General features: G+C 31.2%; 2 protein-coding genes across 2 annotated transcripts; one reads left to right on the top strand and one right to left on the bottom strand.

The window, feature by feature from the left end:
- Nucleotides 1–3,341: 3,341 nt before the first annotated feature.
- LOC112745018 (ras-related protein RABA5e-like) lies at nucleotides 3,342–5,228 on the bottom strand. Its single transcript, XM_072236274.1, has 2 exons — nucleotides 4,652–5,228; nucleotides 3,342–3,907 (listed from the first exon to the last, which is right to left on the bottom strand). Exons 1-2 carry the CDS (start codon nucleotides 4,986–4,988, stop codon nucleotides 3,585–3,587), a joined length of 660 nt encoding a protein of 219 aa, XP_072092375.1. The 5' UTR covers nucleotides 4,989–5,228; the 3' UTR covers nucleotides 3,342–3,584.
- An 11,199-nt stretch (nucleotides 5,229–16,427) lies between these two features.
- LOC112745019 (signal peptide peptidase-like 3) lies at nucleotides 16,428–22,154 on the top strand. Its single transcript, XM_072234295.1, has 14 exons — nucleotides 16,428–16,881; nucleotides 16,984–17,142; nucleotides 17,393–17,504; nucleotides 17,647–17,763; nucleotides 18,337–18,494; nucleotides 18,897–19,076; nucleotides 19,404–19,438; nucleotides 19,569–19,725; nucleotides 20,518–20,571; nucleotides 20,689–20,781; nucleotides 20,942–21,084; nucleotides 21,385–21,455; nucleotides 21,687–21,770; nucleotides 21,870–22,154. Exons 1-14 carry the CDS (start codon nucleotides 16,738–16,740, stop codon nucleotides 21,965–21,967), a joined length of 1,605 nt encoding a protein of 534 aa, XP_072090396.1. The 5' UTR covers nucleotides 16,428–16,737; the 3' UTR covers nucleotides 21,968–22,154.
- The last annotated feature ends 193 nt before the right edge of the window (nucleotides 22,155–22,347 follow it).

The raw sequence follows: 22,347 nt of genomic DNA on the forward strand, positions 1-22,347 counted from the left end.
ATTAACATGATCTGTAGTTCGTCGCAATTTTGGCAAATGAAAGATAAATATTTTTTCTCCTTTTAAAGGGAGAAATCGGCAACGTTAAGGAACCAGACATTTTGAATGAACTAAGCACATCTAAAAGTTGTACCAAATCTAAAAATGTCAAAATTCAAACCCAAAATTATTATACATATTCACAAAAACTCGTTCAAAGCACATTCAAAAATGTAATCACCAAAATTAAATGAAAATATATTTAAAAAAATAGAAAATAGGGTACTTTTAGATGCCATGCACAATGGTGATACAATTGTGACATAATTCAATAAAGGCAATTACTTTAATAAAGATATGAAAAATATCTTCTCATGATAATTTTAATTTAAATAGTGTGATTTATTTATTTTGTCACATTTTAAATAAATATAATATTTTTATAACATGAAAATTAAGTTTCAAAATTTATCATCTAATATTTAAAATAAAATATCTTTATATGATGGTGACAATTATAAAATCATCAATAAACCAAAGATAGGGAGACTCGAAGTCTCGAACTCACGACCTCTAAGTAACTATGAAGAGACTATGCCATTTGAGTTATAGCTAGTTGGTTCTGCAATAGGGCTGACAATGGGTAGGATAGGATTTAGACTCTAATCCTACTCGCGGTTGGAAACTTTCTCAAAACTCTATTCTACCTTACCCGCGGGTTTAGAATCTCTCAACCCTAACCGGCTAACCCTACTCGCACTTTAAAGTTCTAAACCCTATCCTATCCGACCCTACCCGCAGAAAAAAAAATATAAAATTCAACCATTCCAAATTTCATACATATTAATAAAATAGAAAATAAAAAACTGATTCAAATTAAAATTAAAAACAATAAAATCTTAAAGAAATCCAACATAAAATTACAAATAATATGATTATCAACTAATTTAGTGATTATTTCAAGTTTTTATAATAAGAAGATTGTGAGTACAAGACTCACTTTATTCACTACATAGATAACTTTTACATATATTATATAATATATTAAGGATGCGAGTATGATAGGGTAGGCCGGTAGAGTATACTCTAAATCCGTACCCTACCTACCTGCACTCTAACGGGTTGGTTCGGATTGGATACCCGCGGATGGGGTATATATTGACAGCCCTACTCTGCAATGCTTTTACAGATTGATTGTTAGCTAAAAATTGGCTAAATAATGTTTTCTTTTCACATTTACTTCTTTGTTGATTGATTGTTCACCGAAAAAAATTGATTTTCTAGCAACACGTCTTTTAAATACAAAATGTTATACTTTATATTTCTGTATCTTTTAAAAAAATTGTTATTTATACATTAAAATTAGTTACTAAAATCAGCCGCTAATGTATTTGTGTATAAATATATGTGTGATTTAATTTATTTTCAATGTATATTTATATTCCAAGATGTATTTTATATTGATAGCTGACTTTAATAACTAATTTTAGTGTATACGTAACATAACTCCTTTTAAAATATTTATCATCTTAACTAGTTTCACAGTTGTTGCTTTATTTTATGCATATATAACAAAATAATCATATTATATGAAAAAAAGTTACTAATTATTTTTATAAAAATATATATTAGAATGCATAATGTTTATATATTTATCTTTATAATCAAATTTTATAAAAAAATAATAAAATTAAAGTCATATTTATAGAAAAAATATGAATAAGAGTATAAAAAATCAAAATATAATGATAGTAATTTTTTTTTGTATTAATAAGTGGTTTGATTATACTGTTGTTAAAATATTTGATTATTTGTCTGTAAAAAATTTGATTATTTTAATAATTAATTATTTTACTAAAAAACTATATAAAATGTGTATAAATATATACAATACAAAATAATTTATTTAACGATTGAGTTTTAGTATCTTTAAAATATTAACAAATGAATTAATAAACAGGTTGCTTAATTATAATACTTATCTATATATATATATAAATCATACTTGATAAGGCCGAACCGGACCAGAATCTTTTAAGCTTTTACTACGCTATGGACAAACTTACTTTAGGTACACAGAAAGATCAAGCTAAGCCAATCTCACGCCGAAACAGGGAAATTCTAGCCCTTGAAAGCAGCCCACTTCGTCCCTCTATCCCGGAGTTACCTTAGCTTAAAGGAGCTCATCTAACTAAAATCAATTCCACGATTCAATCTTTCTTGTGAAACGTTCATATTATCCGCTAGGTATAGAACCGAAGCACCTCTTGAAGCGCCCCAACCCGCCCAGCGGCGCCCCTACCTCAACCAGTTATTCTATTATCCCGGAATAAGAACCTCCTCTAATCTCGGACGCATTTCTAATAGATATTCTTTATTGCCGCTACGGGCTCCAGAATCTGATATATATTCCAAGTGGTGTATTTTTTTCTTATAATAATAGAAACTTTTATTACCAAAAAGGAAGATTTACTGCTCTTATGTCCACGTAAGAAATCTCCTTATTCAAATTACTTTACATAGGTATGTATTATTAGGTAAGGTATATCATGTCATCGAGACCGATGATATGTACGTGACTTTGTGCGTTTATTTGTTCAGATATGAGTAAAATTATAGTATAACACTCAATTCAGTTATTGTATTTTGTAATATTTTTTAAAATTATAAAAATAGAATAATATGTCCGTCTCTATGTATTATATGTTTTAACGTAAAAGGGTTAATACGCACAGGACATATTATTCCGCTCCTATAATTTTAAAAGATATTACAAAATTTAATAACTAAATATTATACTAAAATTTTTTAATATTCAAAGAAATTAGTCAAATTTGTGATGTGGTAATGTGAAGGCCGTCCAACCTGTCTTAAAAAAATAACCTATACTGTCAAATTAAAATTTAAAGTTAACTTTGGACCTCTAATTAACCAATAATCTAATACAAGAGAGTTCAGGACTCGATTTTCAATGTACTCAGGGTTTAGACATATATTTAGAGTTTGTGTTTATTCATCAACTTTAGAGCTAAAAAGGATTCTTCATGAAGATATAATAAAGCTCATTTGTTAACCGGAGAAAAAAAAAACAACGTAGTTAAAAACAAGCACCAAGTGAAACATATAACAAAGATAAAGATAATAAAAAATTAATCTAAGCCATCTAAATTTATTTCATTTAATATTCATTAATTAATTTTAAATAAAATAAATTTAAATTATTTAAACTAATTTTTTATTGATTTCCTATCATTATCGTGTGACATATCATGATAAATCATAACGGTCACTCGGTGAGCACCAAAAACAAGTTCGCTCAATAGAACAAATCAAGAAATCAGCAAATCATTGAAAAATTTCACTTAACAAGATATAAATGGAAGTCTATTTCATTTGTTGCAATTACGTGCTCATTGTATCCAATTATACAATTATACTGGTTTTCTTAAATTGAAGATAACAGTTTTTTTAACTATATTATGACTTATAGCTGTAATTAAAGAACTCTCTCAAATCATATCCCTCGAATAACAAGCAAACCCATTTAATTAAATCAAACTGAATTAAAAAGGTGGCCCATGCACTAACTGAATATGAAAAAGAAGTCACCTTGAACAGCAAGAAAAATAGCTTTGGTTTTGCTTTGAGGTAGCATCCCCATTATTGACAAGACTCACCCGGTTGACAGATAATTCTGCTTTGTAGGTGTCCGAATTGAGAACTTTCCTGCTGACATTGTTGTATATCTCCCGAATAACCATCTCGAAAGCCGTCTTAACGTTTGTAGAGTCCAACGCAGAGGTTTCCATGAAAAACAAACCTTCTGCTTCTGCAAGACTTTTTCCTTCTTCAATGCTTACTGCCCGGATGTTGTCCAGATCACATTTGTTGCCTACAAGCATCATTGCTACCGTTGTGTCACAGTGAGCTGAAAGGTAGTTTAAATAAACTCAGAGAGTGAGATTTCACAAAACAAAGAATATTGAACTATTTGTTATCTAGATTATTTTCCATTAGCAACAGATGTGTAATTAATTTTATGGTAGGAGTACATAAGGAGTAAAAATATTTGTTAGGTGGTTACACCTAATGTATTCTCTATGTACTCCTACCACAAAATTAATTATACATCTATTACTAATGAAACATGATTTAGAAAAGACTATTGATATAAGCACCAAAGCAAACAAAAAAGCAGAGTTGAGAAAGAACAATTCAATCTAGCTACATCCAATAGTTTGTTCATAATTTATCTCTAACCTTTCTGTTTGACTTGGGAGATATATGTATATACCAGAGCTAAGTCAAGCATACACCTGATCTCTAACATGCATATTGGCTGTCTTATAAACACTAAGTTAATCATTTCACTAGAGTAGTTAATTTGTTAAGATGAAACAAAAGAACAGAAGCATGTATTATGCCAGTTAGCAACAGAAGACATTCTACAATTAAGGAAGTTAGGTATAATTATCCCTCCTAGTAAGTTATAGTCAATGCTATTATGCTCCATTCAAAATCAGACCATAATTTACAGTTAGAATAAAATTCAAGCTTAACATATATGTGAAATGTGAGCAGATTGAAGTGAACTGAATCGGATTAGTGTGTGGCATAGGAATAGATCTATTCAAGAGATCAAAAGAAAATACATAGAGTTGGATAGAGTTACTTTTAAGCTCATCCAGCCAGCGACCGACGCTATCGAAGGTGGTTCGGCGGGATATGTCGTAGACAATGAGAGCGCCCACTGCGCCACGATAGTAGGCGGAGGTGACGGCACGGAAGCGCTCCTGGCCGGCGGTGTCCCAAATCTGGGCCTTGACTTCCTTGTTGTCGATCTGGAGGCTTTGAGTTTGGAATTCAACGCCGATGGTGGCCTTAGAATGGAGGTTGAACTCGTTGCGAGCGTAGCGGGACAGAAGGTTGGACTTGCCGACGGCAGAGTCTCCGATTATGACGATCTTGAAGAGGTACTCTTCACCTCCCTCGTCCTCCGATGATGACATTGTTGCCCGATTAGATCAGATCACCTGCTGAATTTTGAAATAGAATAAAAAAATCAGAAGAGTGGGGCTTTGCTTTTACTGTGCCTGACCTGTGATGTGCCGAGTGCCGACTACTAAAGACGAGAGAGCGGAGAGAGAGCGAGAAAGGGGAGGAGTTATAAAGATTCAAGTGGATGCGTCCAACCTGGCATCAGCACACCGCGTGTCTGTGGAGTACCATTTCCATTAGATAAAAACTCAATTGGAGTCATGGTTGAAAATCGTTAAATGGTTGGATTGATTTGACAAAACTTTTATTTAACGACGGTCAATTATTAGTCTTATGTGAAATTAATTAAGAGGCCACTCAGATAAAGATGTTTAAAATATATTTTTTTAAAGATGTTTTTATGTTATGTTTTAATTGATTTTTGTATAATTTATTCAGTGTTTCTCATCATATATTATTAAATTCTTCAAAAGATTTTCTTTCCAGAAACAATAAAAAACATTTAATTTGGACTAAAACAAAAAAGATAATAAATTAACTATTAGATTTTTTTAAAAAAAATTATTTACATAAAAAAATATATCACATTCATCAAAATATATATATAAAAGCTCTTAAAATTTTTATAAATAAAAAAATAATTAATTTTTATTCGTACAATATATAAAATAATTACTATATTATTATATTATAGATTAAAATTTACTAATTTAAATTTTGTTTTTATTTTTAATATAAGCATTAGAAATAAATAAATTTTTTATAACAAGATGTAATATAACAAAATATATATAATATTAATTAGTTTTTAAAAAAGAGTAGTGCTAGGGAGCCAATGGCCTAAGTGTACAATATGTACAATGGGCTAAATCTTTGGTTTATGAATTAAATGAACATCACTTATACTATGCAGAATAACCCGGATACCAAGGATAACCATCCGGATACCAGGGATAATAAACATCTCATGTTATAAAAAGTTAATTTTGGGTTCACCAAGGTTCGAATTCTTGACCTTCCGCATCTGGAACTCTTATACCATGTCCTGAAATCACTCATCCCAAAAGCGTAACACTAATAATGATATCTCTAATACTTTCTAAACCTTCATTGTACACATTGTACGCTTAAGCCATTGGCTCCCTAGACTTTCTCTTTAAAAAATTCTGAAAAGATGATTTTTTCTAATAAAGTGTTATTAAAAAATTAACATTATAAAAACTAATTTCAACCAATATGATATAATAGGTTATTAAATATATTTAATACAAAACACATTGAATATAAATTTTTATTGAGTTTAATTTTTAAATAATTTTTAATTGAATTTCGAATATTTTTATTTTAAAGAGTTAGAATATTTTAACATCATTTTTTTCGTATCTTTTTAATTGAGTCTTTGATTTTTTAAATTATAAACCTTATTTATAATTAAGAGTAATGTTTTAACACCACTAATTAGTCACACATATAAAAATACAAGAACAATTCTATTGTCATAATTATAATTTAACTTTATAAGCAATACAATATAATGAAACTATATATAAGTAATATAACTAAATTTTATTTATATCTATAGTCACATTTCATAAATAATATAACTAAATTATATTTATGTTTATAATTAAAATATGAATAAAAATACAAAAAATTATCAGGATAGTTAATTTTTTTCGTTCTTAATTTTTTTTATTATTTTTGTTGTGAAAAGTTTAATTATTTTAATAATTAATTATTTTTTTAAAAAAGATAATTGAATAACACAAAAAAGTCTTATTAAGAGTAATTTATTTATATATGATTAAAAAATAATTGAATAATTATATACGGTAAAAAATTAATATTATAGAAAAATAAAAATAAAATTTATTTAAAAATAAAATTAAAAATCATGTTTTTTTTCTTTTTTCCAAAATTTATCTACGAGTAATTCTATAAATATTTTATGATAAATAAAAATATTAAACTCGTACTAAAAATTTATTCTAATAAAATTTATTTTTATTCTACTAAACGTTAAATAAACTATTGAAAAGAATTTTGTTTTCTCTATTAGAGAATGATGAGTTTGGAAAATTCTGTTTCTAATTTAGTGATGATCAAACATTATTAATGTGATTAATTGCAAGATTATTATTTTGATTTTAATTTTCATATGTTGATTTAAATATTTTTGCAATGCATATTTTAGTGTTGGGCCGAAAAACATTAGCTAGCCCAATTCATATACTCAGCATTGGAATTGAATTTATATGGCTGAATTAATGGTTCTGTTAGTTAGGCCAGTATTAATGAATTAAGCCCAATTGATCTTAATCAAAGAAATGTGGCTGAAATATTTTGAATGGACCAGATTCAATTCACATTATCATTAGCCCAACTCAAAATCTTGGTTGGATACTCCAATACTTGATCCGAAAATAATTCATCAGGAAAGCAAATGTTGTTATTTGCCTATACCTTCCAACGGATCTCAATTCTAACCATGTGATGGATTTCAAATTCATTCAATTATCATTTATTGCATGGGAACTATGAGAGAGAAATTGACAAATTGATTTGATGGTGATTAGCAATGCTACACGCTACTCCATCTAAGGGAAGTAAAAGCAACTCACATTAATTATTTTACTCAAACCCACTTGATTGCTTTTCTTCATACTTTCTTCTCTCTCATTTCTTTCCTTCTCTTCGGTCCTTACACAGCAAACCATGGAGACTTTGAGCTATCAAAAAGAAGGGAAGGCAAGCTACAAGACCATCACAATGATGGCAAGAAAACAAAAAAAAAATGTAGTGGCTAAGATCTGCAACCATGAAAGGAAAGATATGGTGGTGAGATCTTAGCCTCTCCATACAAAACATGGAGAAGGAGATTCGGCCAGCAAGGAGAAGATCTTGGAGAAGATGGCTTGTCACTGCTTTTGGGTTCACTCATCACAGAAGGTAGCTAGGGTGGCTACGTGAGGAAGGAAGCAAAAGTGGAGCAGAAGAAGTCATCATCATCATGAAGCATCAAGGGCCAGAAATCCATCTTGGAGAGCAAGCCAAGGATGGAGCGCTCGGATTGATGAAGAGTGATGACCAATGAAGGACTAGAGGTAATTGCATGCTGGATTTTGCATGGATTATCTCTTCTCTCTCTCTCGCCGAACTGGTTTTGTTCTTGGAGAAGAAGAAGTTGGCTTGGTTTTTGGCTTCAAAAGTGGAGGCTTCCCTCTTCTATAAAAAGAGAGAACAGCCACTGTTTGGAGTAAGGAGAAAGTGTGAGAGTGCAAGGCACAAAATTCTCAGAGCTACCTGAGCTAACAGTTTTCTCTTCTCCTTCAATGTATTTTGTTTTGTAATTTTTCTGTTTAATTTTGTCGTGTCTTGAGTCTCATGGAAAAAGGCAAACAGTGAGGTTTGTATGAAAAAGCCATAGAGCGGAAAAAGGTAGAGAGTGCAAAATTAAAAGAAAAAGCCATAGATATCCTTAGAGTTTCTTTGTTCATCTATGTTGTGTTTCATGATTCTGTGGGAATTCCCTTGTAAGTTGGGTTAGCACTTTACAGTCTGTAATCAGGAAGATTATAGTGAAATTCCATCATGGTTGTGATGGAGACTGGATGTAGACTGCACTACACTTAGCAGCTGAACCAGGATATATCTGGGTGTAATTTTCTCTCTTCTCTACTCCATTTCTGTTTCTACTGCACATGAGCTAAAACTGAAAAATATCTCGTGCCAAGTGACGAGACAAAAATAAAAGTCTCGTGCCAAGTGACGAGACAAAAATAAAAGTCTCGTGACTAAGGACGAGACAAAAAATCAAAAAGTCTCCTGAAGTCATTTCAAAGACTAGCAAGTGTTACTGAGCAAAAAGGGGGCTAAGATTCAACCTCCTTTCTCTTAGCCACTGAAAACCATCAGAGAAGAATGATAAACTTCCATACTTCTATTATGTTATGGCAATAATTTGGCCTGTTATTTTTTAATGTACATAATAATAATAATAATAATAATAATAATAATAATAATAATAATAATAATAATAATAATAATAATAATAATAAACAAGTATATCACAGTAAAAAAAGGAAGCACGTCACCAAATAATTTATCATCCGAATTATATATGAATCAAATTGATAATATGAGAGCTAACACTACAAAAATCGATAACAAGGTTAGAGACTTACAAAACCTTTCTTAAGATCATAGAAAAAAAAACGTTTATATTTGTGTGATATATAAAACAATGATCATATTATTATTTTATATATATATATATATATGAGCAAAAAAAGTCCAACTGTTTTAAAGTAAAATTTTCTTTTAATATTTGATTAAATGTTCTTGTATTTAGTATATTTTTTTACACTTCCTCTTAGTTAAAAATATAATTATTATAAATTTTTAGTTATTATTGCTAGGGGTGTTTACAGATGGGATATGGCTGAAATTTCGATCCAATCCCCACTAAACTCATTAGATCAAATTCGATATTCGCAGTTTTTATGTTTGGATCATGATGTGTAATTGACGATAGGATAACATTGAATCACTTTTACAAACGTTAGGGATACAAATAGGACGATTTAAACGTTAGGGACACAAATAAGATTTACCCCAAACGTTAGGGACAAAAACGATACTTTACTCTTGAAGGTTGTGGTAGGCTTAGAGAAGGGGGGTTGAATCTATGTTTTCCTTTTAGTTGCTGTTGTTACCCTTTTTAAACAGATTTGCAATTCTGATTCTGTTTTAACTTAGCAGCGGAAATTTATGAGACAATTTATTTTTGTCTCATGAATATCAGAAAACAGAACACAGCAGAGAAGAGAAAAGCTAACACCAGCATGTATCCTGGTTCGGTTGCCTTGTGCTATGCAACCTACATCCAGTCTCCTCCACAACTATGGAAGAATTTCACTATAGTTAACAGTATTACATACACCAATAACACAGGATTGACCCAATCCTTTCACACTCAAGTTCTAACCTAACTTGACATTGGCTATGCTAATACCTAACTATTCACTCTTAGTGCTAACCCAACTAAGAAAGGGATACCTCACAGGTACAAGATACAAGACATAAACATACCTAAAGAAATCTGAAAATAACTCTAGGCTTTTCTCTCAAGTGTTTCACTCAGCCTTTTTCCACTCATGGCTTTTACTTAAGCTTTCTCACACTGCCTTTTCTCACTAGAAATTACAGAATGATAAACATTGAAAAGTACATTACAATCAGTAAAACATGAAGGAGATTGACTTCATCAGCAGCCTCTTTGCTATGTGCAAAACCAGATTCGCAAACCTCAGCTTGAGTTCTTCAGTATTGGCCGAATGCTTCTTTGAAAGAAAGCATTATCCAAGTAGATGAACTCCTTAACAGAACACTGTTCTCACACTCTGGTTTTCTCTCCTTAGTTTCTGAATGAACAGCAAACCTCTTTTTATCTCCTTGCATGTTGTTGGGTTCTTCTTCCAAGGTCAACACCTTGAGCCTTGAGCTTCACCAACCCACAGATTTACTTTTTCTCTTTAATCCTCAGATTAGAAACTTTCCTTCTGACTTCCTCACCTTGACCGAAAGCCATAATACAGCAACCATAGAAATCTTCCAAAGGTCAACTTGATCTGAGCCCTTGAAAACCAACTTGGTCCCCAAGTATCACTTGTGACCGTAGATGTGAAACAGAATAGGGCAGAGACCAACTTTCCCTTGAATGCCATTTTCGGATATAGCAGAGAGTTGGGAAGAAGGGATGAAGATTTGATGCATGCAAGATGAGATGGATTACCTTTCTTAAGCTTGATTTAGCTTGGGATTTCTGTTTTAGCTTCTGTGCTTCAAGCTTCAACTCTCTCTCTATTGCTTCTTTGGTTATTGGCTTATGGAGGAAGCTTTTTCTCTCTTTCTCTTTCTTACTTTTCTGAACTCTTGATTTGACTTGATTAGAGAGGAGAGGAACGTTGCTTTGGTTGGAGCAAGATGGAGGGAATTGTTTGCTGAAACAAAATTGGGCTTGGATCGGGTAGAGATATGCTTGGCTCATTTTAATTTCTTAAGCTTGCTTCCTTTTGGGCTTTGCTTGATTTACCAGCCCACCAACCTTGTTTTGTTTCTCATTCCATTTGGACTGTAATTCACATTTTGGCCTGCAACATATAATAAATAATTAGCAACATATACTTATTAATTAAACCACTCTAATTATTTATTTTGCCAAAAATAATGTTTGTCATCACTAATTAATTTAGTTAATTTCTTAACTCAACAACTCTTTTTTTTGTTTACTTTTGTAAACATATTTACTTCTATCTGATTAGAGTGTGGATCCGATTCGATCCAATCCGATCATCTTACAGATCAGATCATATCCTCAAATTACAGATCAGATACGGATAAATACTGTGGATTTATATGGATATGATCTAATCTACGAACACCCCTAACTACTACTATAGGTTCATTGTTGCAAAAGAATGCTTCTTTTATTATAAACCATTATTAGATCTCAATTACCATCAAAACAACTTAATTGTCAACAAAGAGATAATACTTATTCGACTGGTTCGACCGGAAAACTAGTGAACCGGACTAGGTTTACTCCTTGGACCGTTTAAGGAATAAAACCGATGTGAACCGGTGCAAACCGGTCTAACCGAACTGGTCTACTTGAAAAAATTTTTAAAATGTCTCCACAAGGTCTCGAACCAAGAACCTTGGAGCAAAAGCAACCTTTACTTGCCACTTAGCCATTACACTTCTAAGTATTATATTTGACAAATGCTAATTATATAGTATACATAAATATCTAATTTAATTAAATTTTTGTTTTTCTATTTTTAAAATTAATTATATTTTAATTATATACCATTATTAATATAAATATAAATTTTTCTAAAAATTTATTAATTTACTTGATCTATTTTATTGCTAGTATTGTGATTAAGGTTATTTGTTTTGATGTTAGTGTTAAAATCTATTGATATTATAGTTAGATGATAGGTTTTATGAATTAATTATTTTTTATTGTGTCAAAATAAGATACTATTGTAGTATTAAAATTTTATGATTTTTTTATATTAGTTATTTTTAGAAGTTGAGACTTGATTCTTCATAAAATGTTAGTGAAGCTATGTATTTCAAATTTTAATTTTAAGTTTTTAACTATTTTATATTTTATATTTACGTGAGACCGGTTTTATCGGTTCAACCAGTGATTTATCGGTTGAACCAATAAACCAGTAAACCAGTAGCTTGACCGGTTCGATCACTGGTTCGGTTCTAACAACTACGTTTCAATCTAATTTCAAAAATTTCGATTTACTCAATTTAGTCTCCCAACTTAATAGTTATGACTCACATTGGTTCCTAATCTTATTTTTGTCACTGTCTCACAAAATCGTTAACGACATGCTGAGATGGACTAACGACTATTACATTATACATTCTAGCGACTGTTTGATGTGACAATTGAAATTTTTTTTACCTTTTTTTTTTCAACTAAACACTTAAAACCCTAATATGAGTCACGTACCTAAGTTAAAAAATCAAACTAAGTAAATTGAAACTTTAAAAATCAGATTAAAGCTCGAATATAACTTTAAAATAAAACTTTAACTTATGTAGTGATTAATTTAAATGAGAATCAAATAAATCAAAATTCAACATAATTTTTATCAATTTCAAATTCAAAATTTCTATACCAAAATTAACTAGGTTTTTTCTTTAAATTAAAAATTTAATGAAATAATGACTTTAATTATCTTAACCAATGTCCTAATTAATTACTTTTATGTCTTAAAAAAACGGTATATATGAAAAAAATAATTAATTTGTCTATTTTAATAAATAGTTATTTTACTAAAATGAAAGAAACTATTTTTTTAGAATTTTTTAAGAACTAATTAATATTATATATATTTTGTTACACTACATTTAGTTATAAAAATTTTATTTATTTCTAATATTTATATTAAAAAAAATTTAAATTAGTGAATCTTAATATATAATATAATAATAATAATATAGTAATTATTTTATATATTGTACGAATATAAATTAATTATTTTTTTATTTATAAAAATTTTAAGAGCTTGTTTTTATATATATATTGATGAATGTGATATATTTTTTATGTAAATAATCTTTTTAAAAAAATCTAATAGTTAATTTATTACCTTTTTTGTTTTAGTCCAAATTAAATATTTTTTATTGTTTCTGGAAAGAAAATCTTTTTAGGAATTTAATAATATGTGATGAGGAATACCGAATAAATTATACAGAAACCAATTAAAACACAATATAGAAACATCTTTAAAAAAAGACGTTTTAGACATCTTTATCTGAGTGGCCTCCAATTAATTATACTTGAATTTTTATTTTTTAATTATACATTTGCATCTTTATAGTTAGAAATACTAGTATTTTATTTGATATTTTATTTTTATACTTTTTAAATTTATAATTTATTATAAATTTTTTTATGAATTATATAACATTATTCTTTATTGTTAAAGACATGCACTCGTTAAATTTATCAAAAATAATAATGATTAGCATATTAAAATATAATTATTTAACTTTAAAAATATTATTTTTTTAAAAAATATTTGTTAAGTGATTATACTTTATATATTTTTACCACATAATTAATTATACATATATTATTAATAAAAAATAATTTAAATAATATATATTATATATATTAAAATTTTGATTATAAATAAATAAGACTAATTTGTATAACATGAATAATTTTTAAAAATTTTTAAAAAATAAAAATTTATTCAGTGTTTAATTTAAGATTCATTAAAAATTAATTTAAATATTTGTTCTTTGATTTTTAATAATTTTTTATATTAAACATTTAAACGTCTTATCAAATGTCCTTGACATATTTATTAGAAAGATATTTTGTAAAATTATTTTGTTGCATCGATGATAATAAAATTTAATAATATTATCTTTCTTTATTAAATGTTAAAAATTATTCGTGAACCAGACCTTATAAAAAAAGAAAAAAAAAATCAGGATTAACTAATTATTAGACTCACTTGTAACATTTAGACTATTTGAAAAGATGTAATATACACGTTTTGGACAGATATGGATTTGAAAATTATAAATTTCAAAATGATAGAAGAATTTACACACATGTAAAATAATTATTTTTCATGTGAGATATTTAATTACTTTATAAAAATAAATAAATAGTAAGACATTTCTAATCTAGAGAGTTATTTATAGTAATAACATTAACTGATTTTGTTCAAAGTGAGATTATTGAAGACATGCTTAATAAGAGAGTTTATGATTATATTACTGAAAATAAATTAAATTTAGAGCATATTATAAATATTTTGAGAGAGGATTGACAATTTATTTTCTGTCTTTAAAATTCGGGATATCATCTGCTTTATTGAGAGCGGTGCTCAAGTTCAAATCTTTAATGAGTAATATAAATTAGGATTAAGTACTTATTTCGTTCTTAAGATATGGGGTGAAAATCAAATTCATCTCGAACCTTTTTTTGTTATTAAAATCATCTTCAACGCTGAGAAACGCTTTAAAATCATCCTCCCCTCTATAAACATTTTTGCCCTTTTAGTTGTTACCGATAGTTGAACTTTTAATGAATAATTTTTATTTATTTATTTATTTATTTTCATAACTGGTTGGAGAGGGTTGAGATTAAATCAAAATCTCACCCCCAACCAATGTAATAGAGCAGCAGCTTCGAGGATTCTTGAAGCTAGGTGAAGCCATGGCTGCCGAGAGCTTACAGTCGTCTCGGAGTCGGTCGTCTGCGCAGAAGAGGGGGCTTCTCTGTGGACATGGTGAGAGACCCGTGCCAAGAATTTCGGAAACGAAGAACAATCTTGGGCGACGACTTTGGGGCTGTGTCTACTATGAGATTCGTTTTTTAAATTTTTGTTCGTGATTGATGACAATGTTTTGTTTGTTCTGGGTACTGACTTTGGTGGGATGTTGTAGACTAAAGAAGAGTGTGAGTTCTTCCGATGGACAGACCCAGAAACAGAGGCTGAAGATCCGCAGATTGCAAGGATGAAGAGGAAAGTTGCGGCCCTGAAAGCAAAAGTGAAGGACATTGAGTGGAAGTTCAAGGTTGCTGCAGTGTTGGGCACGGTTGGATGGGTTGGTTTATTTTTCTTCTAGTCGCAGATTTGGTTGAATCAGAGGTAGGGGCTACCTTGTGTGATGCCACTGAAGTATGCTTGATGAAATTAGTGGAGAATATAGGGTTCTTTTTGGATGTGTTTGAGTGAATGAGTTTTGTAAATTGAGTTGTATTGTGATGTGTTTGAATGAATCTGTAAATGGACAGAGTGTGTGTTAATGAGTTTGGTTTAGGGTGTTGGTGACTAATTATGTGAGTGAACTGCTGTCCTTGTAATTTGATAAGAAATTGGAAAGGAAAATGTATCTGTTAGTCTGGAATTGATAATGAAGAATTGTGTTAATCAACTTTATGTATATGAACTGACATTAAATAGAACCACAAGCACATCTGGCAGAACACAACTATGTCAAATTCATTAATAAGCATAGAAAGATAACAATAAAATGTAGAAATTTCAGTCACCATCAATTCCATTACATGAACCCTGAGTAAAATATTATCTAGTTAAAGGGAAACAACAACAAAAGATGGATACCTTTGACATCCAGAAACCTAGAGCAACTCTGTTGCTATCTAAGAAACATGAAGCATAAACCCTGTTAGGTAAGTTTCAGACCAAAAAAAGTGTCACAAATATTGGATTTACTCAATTTAGCAATACATTAATAACATCACACAACTGAAATTTTCAAAAACATCTAAAGTTTTTCCTGAGCTCTTGGTGGAAGTTTTGCCATGAGCCTCAACTTTATTGGAGATACATAAAGTTGAATTATGTGACTGAAGGAGACAGTCCTGACTGGATGCATCCTTCTCCTTTGGTGTAGGTGGTGGCTGTGTGGAACTTTTAATGGACTTCATCTTGGACCTTTGGTGGAGAGTACCTGCTGGTGGTGTGTTGGGCCTAGGTGATGGTGGTTTAGGTTTGGACCTAGAATGGGTTAACTTGGCTTAATTTAAGTAAAATATAATACACTCCAAAATACTCATCTAAATCTAAAATTATAATAACCATATGCACACTTAATAAATTGAACATCTGATATATCTATTATTTATATTGTTTAATATTTTTATTGTCTACCTATAATTTTTTAATAATTTAATATAATACAATTTTAGTATCAACTTTTATATAGTATAAATAATATATAAATAGGGTATATTATAGTGTCTATATATAATTACTTAATTTATTAAAAAAAAATAAAAATTAATATTTAATTTAAAAATATAAAAATAAATAATTTTTAAATATTTAAAATTTACCACAAACAATAAGTTTGATAATTTCCACACTAAATTTATAGACTCAGAGAATTTGCCTAGATGGATAGATAAATATAGATATATAAGGGAGTTGAAAATTTGGAGTTGTTGGGTGGTTTGGTCGGGAGTTGAGAAAGAGCAGAGGAAGTGAAAGAGCTCAAGCCTCAAATCTAAAAGAATCTACACAGTAAACATCACCGTCTCTTCCTTCACTCTTTAACTGTGTGTGGTAAATGTTAATTGTTCCGGTGCGGTGACGAATTTCCCGATTTCCTTTGCGTGTGAGAAAAGAAACACAAAAACCACAAGCTCAGGAAGACTTTCTATTTCTCCGTGTGTGTGTGAGGATGTGGCGGGGGAGGTGTCATCCTGCTCAGGCCGTCTTGTTTGTGTTTGTGTTTGTGATTGCCGTGGCAGCGGCTGCCGACGATGTTAAACGTGATGACGTCAGGGCTCCCAAGTCTCAATCCTGCGATAATCCCTTCCAGCTGGTAATCACCAATCAATCCTTTCTCATTCTTCCCTCTTTCAATTGGATCTGCCTCCCAAACACGAGAACTAATCTTTTACCCTTCTCTTCTCAATCCCTGCAGGTGAAGGTGAAGAACTGGGTTGATGGCGAGGAAGGTCGGGTCTACAATGGAGTTACAGCTAGATTTGGCTCTTCGCTGCCTGAGAGCGCTGAAAATAGTGATCCAGCCCCCGCCATTCTCCCTTATCCTATCGACTGCTGTTCTGCTTCCACTTCCAAGGTTTCTTCCCTTCTACTCCTTTTCTGTTTCTCCCTAGCTTGCCTTCATCAGATTTCTGGTTTTCTGCTTACTAATCAATTACCCAGTTAATAGTTACACTTGGAAACACAATGATATTATATTATATTATAACTTTATATAAGTTGAGTTAAGAAAATGATTTGATATAATTACAAGTGTCCTGGTTTTACCTCTTGATGTTTTTGTCACAAGTGTACCGACTGCTGAGTGGCGCATTTTCATTTTGTAGTTATCTGGTTCGGTTGCTCTCTGTGTGCGTGGTGGTTGTGACTTCACCACTAAAGCTGCATTTGTGCAGTCGGGAGGTGCTACTGCCATGTTGGTGATAAATGATGCCGAAGGTTCATTTTCTTGCTTTTGTTTTGTTCATACAGGGTTTCCCAGATCACATTGTCTGATTGTCATACATATCTTTAGGCTTGTGGCTTCTCCACTCATTTACACCAATTATTGGCTTATTCTCTGTTTTTTCACATCTGTTAGATCTCTTTGAGATGGTCTGCTCCAATAGCACCGAGGTAAGCATCTCAATCCCAGTTGTCATGATAACAAAGTCAGCGGGAGAAGCTCTCAACAAATCCTTGACTTCTGGAAGCCGAGGTCAGGCCTTCAATTGTTAGAATTTAAAACTTTCTATTCATTATATATTTGTATTTGAGCAAGATTTTTGTGTTGAACATTGAAATATACTTCTAAGATGGTTTTCCAGGTTGAAATTTCATATGGATGTGACTGAAACACTTGCACAAGCCATGAGAGAAAGTAGGCTAAGTCACGTTGAAAATGGTGGTTAGGTTCATGATAGTTGTTTAATACAAAGCCTAGGACATTTTCTGGTTTACTATTATGTTCTTTATGCAGTTAGAAAAGTGACATTATGTCTTTGAAGCTGATGTTAAAAGACCTAGTTTCCCTTATTTACATGGATAGTAGCCTGATTATGATCTAAATTTACTAGACCATAGATATTCATAATTAATAGGATTAGTGGTGTTCAAAACAAGTATATATAGTGACATGACACAATTGTAGGAGTGTAGGACCACCATGTGTTGTTTTGATGGTAATACACAGCCGTAAATTGATGAATCTACATAGGTCTATCTTAGATGTCTTGTTTATTTTCTACATGGCTTACACTACAGATGTTTAATTCTAAGTTGTTTATTGCAGTGGAAATTCTGTTATATGCTCCCCCTCGCCCACTTGTAGACTTCTCAGTCACATTTTTGTGGTTGATGTCTGTTGGCACAATTGTATGTGGTTCACTTTGGTCAGACCTAACTGCTCCTAATCAGTCTGATGAACGCTATAATGAATTGTGTCCCAAGGTTTTTCCTTGTAACCTTCTGCCTTAAAGTATCCTGTGTACATAAATGTGTTTTCTGATGTCTTAAGCAAGCATTTCTCATTATGTGAGCCTGAGAACATGCTTTCATTGAGGGAAAGTACCTACTATTCAAACAATTCTGAGATATTATACGTATAATCACTGACGGATCTTAGCACGTTTACTGGTCTACATCTCCCTATATTTTGTTGACTTCCATTGCTATAGTGATTGGTCACTCCAGTACTTATCACAGTGGAACATAGGAACATGGTTTCTTCCTTTCATTATGCTCATTGGTGAATTTATTTCATTATGCTCATTGATGCATTTATTTCAGTTTATTTGTAACACCTCTTCAAATTTATTTACTTGCAGATATAATTTTCTTTTATTTTGCTAGGAATCTTCAAATGGTGAAACAGCAAAAGCTGATTCTGATAAGGAAATTGTGAACATCGATACAAAGGGTGCTATCATTTTTGTCATAACAGCATCAACTTTTCTTGTGCTGTTATTCTTCTTCATGTCATCTTGGTTTATCTGGGTGCTGATTGTATTTTTCTGTATTGGTGGCATTGAGGTAATGTAGCTAACTGACAAAAGATCATAGTCTGTGTTGTGCATGAAGTGAGTACTGGTTCCCTGTCCTTGTTGATGTCACAAAGATTAAATTTGTTATCCATATATAAACTAAAATATTGACAGTTTCACATATGCTACTCGAATTATACTATGTATCTTTTTTGGATTCATACACAAGGTATACTTAGAAAGGAATTCCAGAGGAAAATGTCCGAGAGAAGTTCTTTAGTAGCACAAGTATCAGGACCACTGTTTTCAACAACGTAAACATTCAAAAGGTTTGAATTTCCTCTGTGCATTAATTAAAGTTTGGTTTATTTTTCAGGGGATGCACAGTTGTATTGTAAGCCTCTCTTTAAGGTACAATCAATGTATTTTTCCCTCCTTTTCCAGTTAGAAAGGAAAATAAATTTTCTTTCTGTTTGATGTGTGTTCTGTTAATTTCTCTCTCTCTCTCTCTCTCTCTCTCTCTCTCTCAAACTGTGAGCAGAAAATGTCAAAGTTGCGGTCAGAAGACAGTGAATTTACCTCTGTTTGGGGAGGTCTCTATTTTCTCACTTGTAGTGTTATTATTTTCTGTGGCATTTGCGATTTTCTGGGCTGCTACTCGACAGCAATCATATTCATGGATTGGCCAAGATATTCTTGTAAGTTCTAGCTACTAGTACCTGCAAAATGGGTCTTTCTATTATCATTGCAGTTTCTGAATTCTTTTAAATGGCTAGTAATTTTTTTTTTGAATTATTGGTTCAATTTTTTTTTAATCCTGTAGTTGTTGCTGGTTACCATTAAACTTTTATTCCTTGTCCTAAACCATTTCTCCCTAAAGTTTAAGTTGTTAGGTTAAAAGATATGAATGCTTTTTATGTTCAACACCATCTCATGCAGGAGCCCTTTGTGCTAAAACCATGAAGAATGCCAAAGTTTATCCTACCTCGTGTAAATTGTGCTGAAAGTTCATCTTTCGATAAGATATGGGATAATTAGGATGAGCTCTAGACCAATTGGTCATATAGGTTCTATAACATATCATTAACCAACACTTTCAGAATTACACTGTTAGTTGAATATACATCAGTGTTATTTTCTTTATTTTTTTTTATAATTTTAATATCTAAAAACTCTCAACATTGTTGACTAGTTGAGCATTTAGCTGGTCCTAAGCTTGTAATATTTTACCAAATTTTCCTGTTTGGTAGTTATCCTTTTTAATATCTCTCAAGTTTATTATTTTCAAATTATTAAGTCATGCATGTTTATACAGTTTTACTTATCAGCCAAATGCCAAATTTGGAATCTTGGTTCCATAGTGTGGGTTTTCTGAAGCATTGCAGGGCATGCTGTTTTCTCAGTTATGTTTGTTACCATTAACCGATGATAAGTTGTTTGATTGATATTTCACTATGTCTTGTAGCTTGAAACATTGTTTTATTATGTAGGGCATCTGCTTGATGATAACAGTCTTGCAGTTGGCTAGACTACCTAATATTAAGGTATCTGAATGGATTTCTTGTCTAAAATAAGTCAGTAATTATTCCATTATTCACTTTGTTCTGTATCTGTATGACAATTCTAATAGTAAATTCTCTTTTGGATCTAATGTACAATAGGTTGCAACTGTACTCTTATGTTGTGCGTTTGTCTATGACGTCTTTTGGGTGTTCATATCTCCATTGATATTCCATGAGAGTGTTATGATAACGGTATGTATTAGATTTTGGAATCACACAATCACAATTCACTTGGTTGGATTGTCTAAGAGCAGTTTTTTCTCTGCCATGATTTTTCTTTTTTATTAAAAAAGAAAGAAAAACGATTAAGGTGTCTTGTAGTTTTGTGATACTTATGGACTTTCTTTTGTAGGTTGCTCGAGGTGACGGGGCTGGTGGGGAAGCGATTCCAATGCTTTTGAGATTTCCTCGTCTTGTTGATCCCTGGGGTGGTTATGACATGATTGGATTTGGAGATATTCTCTTTCCTGGTTTGCTTGCTTCCTTTGCCCATAGGTACTGCTGTAATCAGCTTCTATAAATGCAAGATTATCCAAATTGAAAATGTATAGCATAGGCATAGTTTTGAACATAAAGATGCTTGTTTTCCTACCCAAAAAATGAAAGAAAATAACAATGCATATTTGTAATGATTTTAGGATTACATCACTATATAGTTTTCCTGATCCTTATTACATTTGACTTGATTGTTTTATCCGGAAACTCAATGATTTGTTGGCAGACTACACTTTTCTTTCTAACAAGATGATAGACGGTTTGTTTTAACACATTTCTTCTGTATTTTGGGTGTCTTAGATTTGACAAAGATAAGAAGAAGGGAGCATTAAGTGGATATTTTCTTTGGTTGATAATTGGCTATGGCGTGGGTAAGTTAAATTACACCATGTTTGTATTGATAAGTCATAACTCTTTAATTTTCACCCATTTGCTGAAACTTTGGCCCAAATTGAATTGTTGTTAGTTATCATGTACATTCGATGTCAAATATTTCTAGGCACTATTTAAAACTATAATCGTATTAGTTATTTATACTCACAATGCAGATTTTGTGCGACTGTTATTTTAGTTCTTGACAGAGGAGAGTTTTCGTGTTTCAGGCCTCATATTCACATATTTGGGGCTTTATCTGATGAACGGACATGGACAGCCAGCACTTCTCTACCTCGTTCCCTGTACATTAGGTAAACTAGCTTTGGCTAAAAATAGATGTGAAGCGTTTGTTATCTTTCAAGTATAAGTATTGTGTCTCAACTCTGAGCTATTGCCTAATTGATCAACAGGTGTGACCATTGTATTGGGATATGTAAGAGGTGAGCTAAGGGGCCTTTGGAATTATGGGACAGACTTATCGTCTTCCTTAGAGCCTTCTGAGGTTTAAGATGTATCGCACACTGTTGAATGGGGCCTTTGGAATTATGGGACAGACTTATCGTCTTCCTTAGAGCCTTCTGAGGTTTAAGATATATCACACACTGTTGAATGAATGCAGTAAGGGAAGGAAACGACCTACTCTTTATCTTTTGTATTAATGGATGAATGATTAATGGATCTTCGTTTTGCTGCTACACAGTTCTTGTATACATAAGCAATACGCAGAAAGAAACGTACCTAGGAAAAAGTTTACCGTCACTCGTACCTTTTCTACCTCTGAAGTACAGGAGAATAATGCTTTTTCAGTTTTTTTTGAACAACGTAAATAATAAATAAAAAAAATTAATTTTAAAATTTAAAATTTATATTAATTAAGTTTATTCATGT

Source organism: Arachis hypogaea, chromosome 4, assembly GCF_003086295.3.
Source record: "Arachis hypogaea cultivar Tifrunner chromosome 4, arahy.Tifrunner.gnm2.J5K5, whole genome shotgun sequence".
NCBI classification, from domain to species: domain Eukaryota; kingdom Viridiplantae; phylum Streptophyta; class Magnoliopsida; order Fabales; family Fabaceae; genus Arachis; species Arachis hypogaea.

What these genes read in the sequence shown, in the direction of transcription:
- LOC112745018 (XM_072236274.1), bottom strand. Translation starts at nt 4,988, where the DNA reads ATGTCATCATCGGAGGACGAGGGAGGTGAAGAGTACCTCTTCAAGATC. An exon ending in CTGGCTGGATGAGCTTAAAA is followed by an intron (nt 3,908 to 4,651) that starts GTAACTCTATCC and finishes ACTACCTTTCAG; the next exon opens with CTCACTGTGACACAACGGTA.
- LOC112745019 (XM_072234295.1), top strand. Translation starts at nt 16,738, where the DNA reads ATGTGGCGGGGGAGGTGTCATCCTGCTCAGGCCGTCTTGTTTGTGTTT. An exon ending in TCTGTATTGGTGGCATTGAG is followed by an intron (nt 19,077 to 19,403) that starts GTAATGTAGCTA and finishes TTTATTTTTCAG; the next exon opens with GGGATGCACAGTTGTATTGT. An exon ending in CCTCGTTCCCTGTACATTAG is followed by an intron (nt 21,771 to 21,869) that starts GTAAACTAGCTT and finishes ATTGATCAACAG; the next exon opens with GTGTGACCATTGTATTGGGA.